Here is an 11,587-nt window from a genome sequence, read left to right on the forward strand (position 1 = left end):
ACGTGCATGACGAGGAGCTGCTGCACGGTCCCCGTGACCGTCACGTGCTCAGTGCTCTGCTGGGTCATGGTCTTCGTGCTTAATTAAATTAAGAACTCTTGGAAATCGTCATCGAGTTCGGCATTATTCCGTGTGGGATCGGGATTAGCGCCTAATCATCGTCTTCCGCGTTGGTGATTTGGTCAACGCCGTACCGCACGTGATCCGCTTCTTTCACGGCCGCCTGACTACGTGGAGCCGTCGCGGCGGTACGATCGCTGGCTCCACCAGCCAACCGCCCACGTCATGGCAAACCCCCACGCGAGGCAGCGCGTCAGTTCGTCTCGTACGGGCGCTGCGGGCTAACGGCGCGCTGACGGCCGTTTGTTAGACGGCGTTCGGCGACGGAAACGAAGAGTGATTAAAAAAGCGAGGGAGGAAAACGAAAGGTAGGCGGGTTGAGGAGCGGCGCGTCGAGAGCCCCCCTCGCTTTGTTCCTCGCGTCCCGAAGGCGAAAGCGGAGCCGCCTTGTAATCTCTCCTCCTCTTGTTTTCGCTGATTTTGACGGTTGATTAGTGTTGTTGCTCTCTTTAATGCGCTCGGATTCTGCGATTTCTCCACTAGGGCTTGTGCATAATTCTGTCGTATTGATTCTGCTCCGAGTTGTTCATTTCGATCTGGTGGAATATACGGAAATATGTTGGAATCGATGGAGCTTGAAGGTAAGGCTGTGGATTTATGAGAACTGTAATCGGTTTTGTGTGTATTTGTTGGCAAGTTGTTGTAATTTGGCAAATGCACAGAGAAGAAAGTAACGCACGATTTCCTTTCGCTTTACGCCGCGGATTCCTCTTTCGAACCCGAAGATCCAAGGTCTGCTTCTCAAGGTACTCAATTGTTCACATCTGAATTAGTTTACTTTTTGCTAGGTTTATTTCATATGTTTTGATTGTAGGAACTGTTATTTCTAATTCGAGTTCGATTTTTTTTTTCAAATTCAAAACTGGAAGGAATTGTAGCGCAACTCAAAATATCTGTCCTTGTTTTCCTTTTTTTTTTTTAATGTTTTTTTTTTTTTTTTTTGCAACCGAAAGCAAGATCAGAGCAGGAGCTGATTTGTCACCCTTTCTTTTTTGCACGATCAGGTTTCTATTTGAAGACCCGAGATTTTTTGCAGCCGCTGGATGATGGGCGAGAGCAAGGGGGAGGGAGAAGCGGGGAGATGGCGGCGGAGAAGGCAGTTACCGGCGGGGCAGTCCCTTCCTGCACCGGCCACTCCGGCGACGCCAGGGTGAGGACGGGTGACGCGCGGCAGCCTGACACTACTCCGGTGCGGGTCGCGATTCCTATCGGGTTTGAGGCGAAACCCGAACCCGATTACGGCAGCTGGAGTACCACTACTAGTTACGGTTCCTACGCTGGTGTTCCCTACGGAGTGTGGGACGACAAAACTGCCGTGTGCAGAGGTAAATTATTTCATCAAGTCCTCCTCAGTCCATTAATTTCTTCAACAACGAACTGCATGTCTTATCTATTAAAGTTTTATCCGGCTTTCACATTGTTTGTAAAAGTTAATCTAATAACTTGGCTAAAAATTTGGAAAATAGTCATCGACAAGCTTAAATTACACAGCTTTGGCTGCTAAAAACTTGAGAGGTTTAAAACAAACAGATAGAGAAGAATTTAGGATGGAATTGAGTGGTTTGATCATTCATCAGAACTCTACACTACAAGTGATTTTAGTGTTACTAGTTTGGAAGGTGGATATAACTCTTTCAGTAAGAAGATGAGGATAGTGACAGAGCACAAAGTTTATATATGATGTAGGAAATGGCGAGGCAAGGATTTTTTTCTTTTTTATCAACATCCGGCATATCAGAGATTTATCTCTACCTGATAAAATTGCTCCCATGCACCAGGACCACCTTGGGTCATTTAATAAACAACTAACATTGCTGCTTGAACCTGATTGTGAATAACTATAGTGTTCACCGGTCACATCCAAGGGTTGATCTTCAAGATTTAATAAATCTTTCAAGTATCCATAGACCTTGTTTGCTATCAAAGGCCTTGGTTAGCTTAATCCCTAGATCTAATGTATTCACATTGGAATTTTATCTCGAGAATTGGGATTTCCTTTATGAGGACTTTGTGTGGAGATGGTATCCATCTTCAATGTGTTATACAGTGGTACTATGAACCTAGCATATGAAATAAGGTTTATTTGTTCTACTACCTTAACGTGGGGTTGTTTTCATTTACGATTTCAGACCTATCACATTATCCAACAGCTAGATTGATTTTTATCTCAATGTTCTGGCAACTTGAAAGTGAAAGTTTCTCTCGCTTGCAGGAGATTGATCTTGGTTTGACAATGTTTTATCCACCCTTTTACTTTCTTAATTTTCAATGATTCAGATTGTGTTATTACAGTAGTTGAGAAAAGAAATATATTTCTTATGAACTGATTATGACTAATTGTCATGGATATAAGACATGGAGCGTAATACCTTTCCCAGCATAATTTGAATGCATAATCTTTCTTGTTTATGAGCCAAGCTAGAATTTTAGCTTTTATAGGTGAAAACGAGCTAGAATGGTGATGTAGCAAGCACCCTGATGAATGTGAATCTCACAAGTGTGAGAAACTAGTAGAATTCTTATTAATTGAAAGTAGTACCCTTTACATGAAAAACTAGGCATGTTCATACGGCAAAATTAAGAAATAACTCAACTAGGAAATGCAATAAGAATTATTAATTGGCTACCAAATCAAAATAGAATTACCAAATTACTATTACCAAGCAACTACAAAATTTCTTAATATGCATCAAATAGGCACACCAGCGGGCAGTCAAATGTGTTAAAATATTCCTACCTCGTTCCACCCTCCAAAAGACCCAAGCCCCCCATGTGCTTATGTTAAAGGCTCTGGATCAACTGATGTTAAGTACCAAAGTCGAGAGATTCTTACTAGTTGATTGAATTGGAGTCCCAAGAGTTAGATTTTAGCAATCAAACTGAGAATTACCACCTTGATAGTCACACATGATGCAAAGAGTTCAGAAAAGGTTATTATGAAGAAATGTTTCACCATTCTTTCTGTCTATCCATAAATTTCAGAGGTTCCATTTGATGGAGTAAGCCAAATTCCATGCTTGCTCATAAGCTTTCAAGATACCTTATATCAGGCAAAGCACCAGTTTGAGGAAGGGGACCAAGCGTTCAAGAGGCTGAAGCTTGGACAATCCATAGTCTATATATTCAGTATTGGAGGAGAGGAATCACCACTTCCAGAAAGGCTATGTTGTGTGACTACAAGTTAATGATGCCAAGACCACCAAACGGAGAAGCTAACCTGCAATGTCTAAACAAGCAAGATTCCTGATCAAGCTACACTCTGATCATCTTAGATAACCTCGGAAAGCATCTTTTTCTGTGACACGGCAAGTTAGGGAGGGAATGATTGATTGAAATTGTGTAGCAATTGCTGGCTAGTTTGGAGTCTCTAAGATGGCCTAGTCTTTATTGAAGCACACTGGATGGCAGATCATACACATATATGTCTTGATTTTCTTTCACACAATGATTTTATCTGCATAGTGTTGCTCTAGGCTTTTGTTTTCCTCATTCTGTGTGTAATAGATTTGAAGGATGGTCATCTCTTTCATTTGATAATAATAATCTATGTTCGTAATTTGTTCTTCTTCTATCACAGAACAGTGGCCTTCCCCCATCATTGACGCTGCCCATGGCAATGGAACTGGAACCATCTCAGCTACAACTACTGCGACAAGCTCACAAAGGTACTCTTCAAAAAAAATTTATTATGCGCACAAACAAAGGATTTATCTTCTAAGCCAAGGGGAAATCATTGAGATAGGCGCTTGACTCCAGAAATGAAAGGGACATACAAGGAAGTTGACAATGATGAAGTTTTGGGAAAGAGAAAATGCTCATCCTCCCATACAGGCATGTAGTTCTCACATCTCTTTCTGTTCCTCCTTTGTTTCAATATCTCATCTTAAACTAATCTATTTTCCCCTCTTTAATTTGTTTAATTTAAACAACAGATATGACCATCAAAGTACATGGTAGAGGGAGCAGCTTAAATGAACCAAGGCCAAATACACCACGGTCAAAGCACTCTGCTACAGAACAAAGAAGAAGAACCAAAATTAATGACAGGCAAGTCATTTCTTTGATTAATCACTTTAGGAATATGTTGTCTAAACAAAACCATAACAAAGTCAATTTTTTCATAATTAGTGCTAATTATTCTTAGACATATCAGTAGATTTCAGATAATGAGGCAGATCATACCCCATAGCGATCAAAAAAGGGATAAAGCATCATTTCTCATGGAGGTATACAATATCATGCTGTGATTGTGAATATCTCCCCTCTTTGTTTTGTGGAATCGTCCAGCCTAAGCAATTTCTTATCAAATTAAATTTCCTTCAGGTCATTGAATACATTCGCTTCTTGCAAGAGAAGGTACAAAGGTACGAGGCACCATCCTCAACGTGGAATCAGGACGCTGCCAAGTTAATGCCTTGGGTAGAGTCACTGTTCTGATATTTTCTATATGTGATATATTTCATTCCTTTCTCACTATGCTATAACTATGTTGCTAATGTTTATTACAGAAGAGCAGCCAACCCACTTCAAACGGTTTATCCATCCCAGATGAAGTCATAAAAACTGATCCTGATCCTCCACATTTGTTCTCAACTAATTGTATCGATGGTATCGTTCCAGTTACAATTCCTCCATCAGGCAAGCAGAGTTCTGCCACAACAGGTATCATTGCTGGCATCTCTCACAAAACAGAACTTGCCCCCACTTGTCCAAGTAATCTGGCTTTCACTCAGACTTGGTTGCAACCAAGGTGGTTCGACATTCCAAAGGAAAATTGCATTGCTCAACCACAGCGAAAGTTGATTCTAAATCAAGATAGCATGCAGGATCGACCATTGATAACTTCATCTAGACTCACTGATAATATGGACAAGGAGAGGTTCAGACTTCAGGAGCAGCTGATCATCGATGATGGCACAATCAGTATATCAAATACCTACTCTCATGGGTGTGTACAAGTTGTCTGATGGTTTTTTTTTTGTCTTAAAAGGTCTTATGGACAAAGCTTGGTGATTTTGGCATGGCTTAATCAATAACAGGTTGTTGAATACGCTAGCTCAGGCATTGCAAAGCTCTGGTGTGGATCTGTCTCATGCTGGTATAAGCGTGCAGATTAATCTTGGAAAGCGAGCACTGAATAGAACTACTGCTACATCCGCAACTTCTACTTTTAAAGGTGAGGTTTCAGCCGCAATAAGCAATTATACCATTCTACAATTTAAATTTTCAAAAATATTATGTTTCTAAATGCTCTTTTGGTTTTGCTTTAGGATGCAAAAGATTTGATTATAGCAGTGTAGGGAACAGCATTGAGCAATCCAAAGCACCCAAGAGGAGTAAGCTAGAAAACAGCTAGTGCTCAATTTCTTGCCTCTGATATTACATTGATTCTATCTGGACCTCATGAAGGCTGTTGAGTTGGGTATGTGGAGTTATAGTGGAATGATTCTTGTTGTAAGTTTGAGTGGCAATATAAATTTTCCTAGAATTGGTGGAAGTGCATGTTAAGCATGCTCGCAAGGACATTTAATATTGGACAGTAGCCAATCATATCCACACTGAAATAACAGAACCTTTCACCAAACCTCCATAACGAGGTGGTGGGCTCCAAGGATGTTTCCAGTAAAGCAAAACTATCATGCTTGTTGACCTGTCCATAGTTGCCCACTATAGACTTCTACATCAAATACAAAGCTCTAGTATTGCAGACCAATCAATATATTAAAACTCCTCATCATCCAACTAATTAATGCACCCATTAGTGTTCAAGACAAGTGATATTTCATGACAATTTTCAGGAGAGGGTCCTCCCACCAACCTACATTCATACAACATCGTAATCTCTCAATTACAATCTCATGTTATTCACATTCAGATTTACATCATTCTTTCATCCCTCTCTCTCTCTCTGTGTTCACTTTTGTCTCAACTCTTCTATACATGAATGAAGATTATTTGAATGGTATGAAATATGAATAAAGCTATTGTATTGTAATGATTGAAAAATACATTTGCTTTCATTTCGGCATCCTGGGAACAGTAGGAAAACTGCCTGCCATTCCCATCTGTTGAATAAATAGCTACTTTCTTCTTCGACGAGTTTAAATCAATTGAAACCATGGTAAGAATAGCTGTCTAAGAGTATAGTGCCCCTGAAATGGATTCACGTAGTCCATGGTTTATCAGGCTGTGGGAGACACTCTTGGGGATTTGCATAGAAGTAGTCCTCTTCCTTAGGCCTGTCGGGAATCACCGCTCTCCGGCTAGGGCCACCCATGCGTTCAGCATGAGTTGCCTTCACTGACGAAGAGAATTCATCCCAACTCAAGGCGCCATTGGTGTACTGATCTATCAGATCGACCAGCAGCTTCCTGTCCAATAGAATTGTCTTCTTGAACCCGAGATACCTGAAAGTATGCTTAATTTTGTTATCCAAGATAATTAAATGAAAAGCCAATAGTAAAGGATTAAGTGCACTCTACCTGCGATGACCTTCAAGAACTTTAGCCATGTTACCATCATATGTAGGAACAAAGATATCGCTCTCTAAAGAAACTAAGTAATCTAACGCGGCCATTTGGGATGAATGATTCTGAAAGTATCGAAGATATGAAGGCCCCAATAGAGTTTCCTTTTTTACCTATTCATATCGGAACAAGTAACAGATTGGAACAACTGAATATGGCAGACATAAACAATTGAATTCGAATGCCTGCGATTAATACCGACCACTTTAGGATAAGCCGCGGAAAGAGCCTGCATTCTCCTTTCTCCGCCAAATATTTCTCCAGCTGCAATATGTATTTGAAAATTGCTATCGATACCGAATGCTCTTAGTACCAAAGTGGTCTCTTCCGGTGTTAGAGGGCAGAGACCATCTTTCCTTTTCATATCAGAGTCGATGACCTTCTCTTTCCACCAGGGATATGCATATCTAATCAAGAAAGAAAAAGCTAGCTAAGCATAATGGATATGTCTCAGTGTAGGCGATAACAAAAACTAGGGCGGAACAAAGAATATCGAAAAAGTTTCATTTTGCACCTCATTCTAGTCAAGTCATCTGCTTCCTCAGGAGTACAACCTTGGGTGCACCCGGAGAATGCCAACATATCCATTTCATACCGCAAATGCAGAACCATAAAAGGACCTTGCTGCCGCAGAATTCTAATTATCCGTCTGCCCAATTCTTCAATTTGAGGGGTGAATCTAAGTGAGGCATAGTTCACTTTGCAGCGCAATCTCTGTATTTCTAGCGGCAGACCATTATTAGCAAGGCGGGCATCGGTTCTATTCAAATGGACAACCTTGAACTTTTGTATCAAAGGAAGAATCTGGTTTCAATACAAACGCGACATCAATTTTACTAACAAAAAGATCATTCACTTGACATGCTTTTGGTAGCCTCGTAGAAGATTACCAACCTGATTTTCGTAATACGAAATATCAGACCAACTAACAGGCGGCATCGAATAAACCAGTCCTCGATCAACCCTCGCCTTTAACCTCAGAGGAAGTTCCTTCAATATCCGAACTTCATCTCTCAATGAAGTTATAAAATGATCGACATCGAATATATCTTGGAATTCACTAGCATAATAGGAACTGTGTTTAATACACATATATAACCTGCAATAACCCCAAATCCTGACAAAGTTAAAACATACCTAGGGTCACTCCAGAAGGAGGTCTTGTCTAACTCTGGCACTATGAGTGTTACATTCAAATGTCTCGCAATAGCAACCATGTCGCAGATCTAGACGAAAAATTTTCAACAATGATAATCTTTGTGAAGCCAGTTTTAGATTAGCAATAACAATACATTGATTAATCTCAATGAAGATCTCACCGCTGCTCTCATTTGATTAAGTCCACCATTGCATGAAACCATCAAGTATCCATTGTTCCTGTAGATTCCTAAAAAGATCACACTTGTTATTAATCTCGTTCTAAGATGATTGTTAAATACAACAGATATCGATTTCCAGTCAAAATAAAGTTTCATCAGAAACAAAGATCAGAAAATGAACACAAACAGCAATAGATGAGCAAGAACTCACTTTTGGGGGGTAGAACAGCTTTGTAGACGACGACCACCGGAGAGGATTCATTAACCGGAGTGAAGCAGGATGGCCACCCTTTCAATAGCCTCGGCCCCCAAATCTCCCCAATTGCCATAAGCTGGAGGACGCAGGTCCAAAGCAACACCGCCGTCGTCAATCGCACCATCCAAAGCTTGATCTTGGGCCTCGACACCATCGAGCTCTTCAGCTTCTGCACCCTCGAAGCTTCCACCTCAGACTTCGGACTAATCTGCCTCTCCTCCAAGCAATTAGAAGCGGCTGTTCTCTGTAAGCGGCACATCCCTTGAGACCAAAGAGCTCCGCCTTCCATTCATGAGAACAGCTAAATCCGATTCATAGCAAAACGGGTGTTTCCGCCCAAATCAACTTTCCTCTCAATGCAACCTAACACAACGAATCAGAAACCGAAACACCGCCGATTCTAACTCGAAGACGACGTCTCGACCAAGAAAAATGGACGGATTAACCAAAAGAAGGAAAAATTAACTCGAACTCTAAACAAGAACAAGCCAAAATCCAATCTTTTGAGGAAAAAATCGACTTCCCCACGCACAAAGGGAAACCACCCGATGCGGCCACCTGATTTCCTTCCGTTAGAACAATCCAAGAGCACCACCAATGCACTTCCAAATGAACCCCCAAAAATCCCCCTTTTTTCTGCGATTGCTAATTCGGGCGGCGTAGAGGATGATTGGGACAGAGAAACCAACGCAAGGGCGGGAATTCCATGGAACGAAGGAGAGGGAGGGAGAGGGGCGGAGAGGGAGGGCTCGGCGGCCTCTTCGTCTTCGATCCTTTCTCGGTCCCCGTTCGATCCGCTATAAAAAGAAAGAAGGGTAGCGTGCTCAATGATAACACAAAATTAAAATTAATTTAATAAAATTAAGGAATAAAATCGATGAAAATTAAAGCTTACATAAATAGAATTAAATTGGTCATTAACTCAATGATCAATTTTTCACATACAAATATGTATATAAATATTTATCGTATCTCGTAATAAATGAAAGAAAAATGAACATTTAAGAGCACACAAATTTTAGAAAGAGATTCAAAATTAAAATTTTTAAGAAACCCTTGAACAAGACAGATAGAATCCTCTGGACCATAATTATTAGTGATTAGGAGTTATCGATAGATTAGATTTTATGGACTCTACCTGTATAACAAACGGGGTTTATGAAATTCCATCTATGAATAAAATAGTTCATCTTCTGTATTGCACTTTACGATTTAAAGAATCCGACCTCTGAATAAGATGGAGTCAAAAATTTTATATGAGGATCGAAAGATATGTGTGCGCTTACTTTGAGGGATGCGATTATGTTATTGCCTCCCATTCACCGTACTACAAAATGAAGATGGGTGTATCATTCAACATAGAAGAAAATTACTTGAATCAAATATATCTACTCTAATTGCACTTAGAGTTTCAAAATAAAAAAATGTCATGTGGTTTACCCTTATTTTAAAAGCTTTCTTATATCAATGCGTAATGAATGCATAATTTATTATAAATAGTAGACAAATGAAACTAATAACATTTCCTAATGTTTATAATCAAGTTGGATTTTAAGTTCTTTGGAGTTATAGATTTTCAATATTTATAAAATTATTTTTAAAAAGAAATATATTTTTGTAAAAATAGTACCAATGTGGCATGATTTATTGAGGAAATTTTAATCTAGGTCATTTTAGAGTATATATATATATATATATATATAAATATAAATTTAATTTTTTATATTAAATATTAAAATGATAAAAATAAATAATCTTAGCCAAAGGTGGAGAAAGATATACTTTCTAATGTCATATTAATATTTATAGAAGTTTATCTACTCATATGGTATTGTTAATCCTAAGATCCGGGATTAAACTATATATTTTTTATATAAAAAATCATTTTAAAAAATTACTAATATATATATATATATATATATATATATATATATATATATATATATATATATATATAGTATTTTATTGAAAACGGGAAAAGCATTAAATGATTGTTATGAATCTATGAAACTTGTATCTTAATTTATTATTTTTAATATCAATCTTCATATACAAATTTAATGTAAATATTAAAGAAACAAATAGAAATCGATAAGTAAAGTATAACCTAACATGGGAAAAGAAATTGCATTCCATAGGATATCTTCTACCATTCAATTCAATTGACTCGATTAGATACAATACAATTAATGAAACCTACCTGAAGATGTCTTATCAAACCAATTCAAACCTTTTGAAATTACGGATGAATTGTGCAAATATATGATTATTATTATCATTATTATATTGCACGTACTTGCAAACGTGATTTAAAAAAAAAAAACAAATTGTAATTTAAAACTAAACAACAAATAAAATGGGTCGATACACGTACGGCACTTAAATGGTGGAGCACTTAAGGTGTTTTTTCCCGTGATGCACGCGCGGTGGAATATATCAAATTCATTCATACAATGTTAAGGAACGTAATTAAGTTTTATGTGGAGTTTAAGAAAAGATAAGATTGTTTTTCACTCTTATATTATTGGAACTTTGGCAAAGCTTTAAGTCGAAAAGAGTGACTTTACTAATTCACGAAACCACAAATTCATAAATTAGTAGCCAAGTCCATAAATTGGACTGGGTAAATGTGTGTTAGACTCACTACTATAATGGGCTCTTTCTCATAAAAAATTAATTTTAATATAGATTATGATAAATCGGTCTGGTGAGTAAAGGAGGGGTTTAGGTCAAGAAATATAGAAAAGATATATAACCAGTCTAATAAAGGCCGACCGACCATATATGCCACATATATGGTCGGTCGGGCAAGATCCGCCCGAGCATAAAGGTATTTAGCCTTATATATATTTTTCAACATATTACCGGCCGATCGCAAGCCGAGCGAGCACCCACGTGCTACTATATGCTCAACCGGGCAAAGCCCGCTCGAGCATAAAGACATTTAGCCTTATATAAGATTCTCAGCATATTATCAGTCAACCGTAGGCCGAACGAGCACCCATGTGCTCCTATATGTTTGGTCGGCCAAAGCTCGCTCGAGCATAAAGGCAATTAGCCTTATATATAATTTTCAACATATTACCAGCCGACCGCAGGCCAAGCAAGTACTCGTGTGCTCAAATATGCTCGGTCGGGCAAAGCTCGCTCGAGCGTAAAGACATTTAGCCTCATAAGAGATTCTAAACATGTTATCGGCCGACTGAAGGTCGAGTGAGCACCCATGTATTCATATATGCTCGGTCGGACAAAGCCCACCCAAGCGTAAAGGCATTTAGCCTTATGGACAACTGCTAGTACACTACCAGTCAATCGAAGGCAGAGCGAACATCCACGTACTCATATAAACTCGTCTGGAAAAACCC

The 11,587-nt window shown here is 38.9% G+C and overlaps 2 protein-coding genes across 4 annotated transcripts; one reads left to right on the forward strand and one right to left on the reverse strand.

Annotated features, from left to right (window-relative positions):
* Nucleotides 1-398: 398 nt before the first annotated feature.
* On the forward strand, nucleotides 399-5,731 carry LOC121969368 (transcription factor BIM2-like). 3 transcript variants are annotated; one of them, XM_042519437.1, is made up of 14 exons: nucleotides 399-509; nucleotides 604-701; nucleotides 783-866; nucleotides 1,125-1,445; nucleotides 3,698-3,785; nucleotides 3,863-3,951; nucleotides 4,053-4,167; nucleotides 4,274-4,346; nucleotides 4,444-4,539; nucleotides 4,629-4,782; nucleotides 4,854-4,870; nucleotides 4,947-5,068; nucleotides 5,160-5,296; nucleotides 5,391-5,731. In XM_042519437.1, the coding sequence occupies exons 2-14, from the start codon at nucleotides 677-679 to the stop codon at nucleotides 5,474-5,476; spliced, it is 1,407 nt and encodes a 468-aa protein (XP_042375371.1). In that variant the 5' UTR covers nucleotides 399-509; nucleotides 604-676; the 3' UTR covers nucleotides 5,477-5,731. The 3 variants fall into 3 exon arrangements, with proteins under 3 accessions (XP_042375371.1, XP_042375369.1, XP_042375370.1); XM_042519435.1 differs by having other exon boundaries at nucleotides 400-509; nucleotides 4,629-5,068; XM_042519436.1 differs by having other exon boundaries at nucleotides 400-509; nucleotides 4,277-4,346; nucleotides 4,629-5,068.
* Nucleotides 5,732-5,878: 147 nt separating this feature from the next.
* LOC121969369 (rhamnogalacturonan I rhamnosyltransferase 1-like) lies at nucleotides 5,879-9,017 on the reverse strand. Its single transcript, XM_042519438.1, has 8 exons — nucleotides 8,178-9,017; nucleotides 7,967-8,034; nucleotides 7,785-7,873; nucleotides 7,542-7,707; nucleotides 7,162-7,451; nucleotides 6,850-7,054; nucleotides 6,603-6,760; nucleotides 5,879-6,527 (listed from the first exon to the last, which is right to left on the reverse strand). The coding sequence occupies exons 1-8, from the start codon at nucleotides 8,509-8,511 to the stop codon at nucleotides 6,284-6,286; spliced, it is 1,554 nt and encodes a 517-aa protein (XP_042375372.1). The 5' UTR covers nucleotides 8,512-9,017; the 3' UTR covers nucleotides 5,879-6,283.
* Between the last annotated feature and the right edge of the window lie 2,570 nt (nucleotides 9,018-11,587).

The sequence above is a fragment of the Zingiber officinale genome, chromosome 4A (assembly GCF_018446385.1).
Source record: "Zingiber officinale cultivar Zhangliang chromosome 4A, Zo_v1.1, whole genome shotgun sequence".
Classification (NCBI taxonomy): Eukaryota; Viridiplantae; Streptophyta; class Magnoliopsida; order Zingiberales; family Zingiberaceae; genus Zingiber; species Zingiber officinale.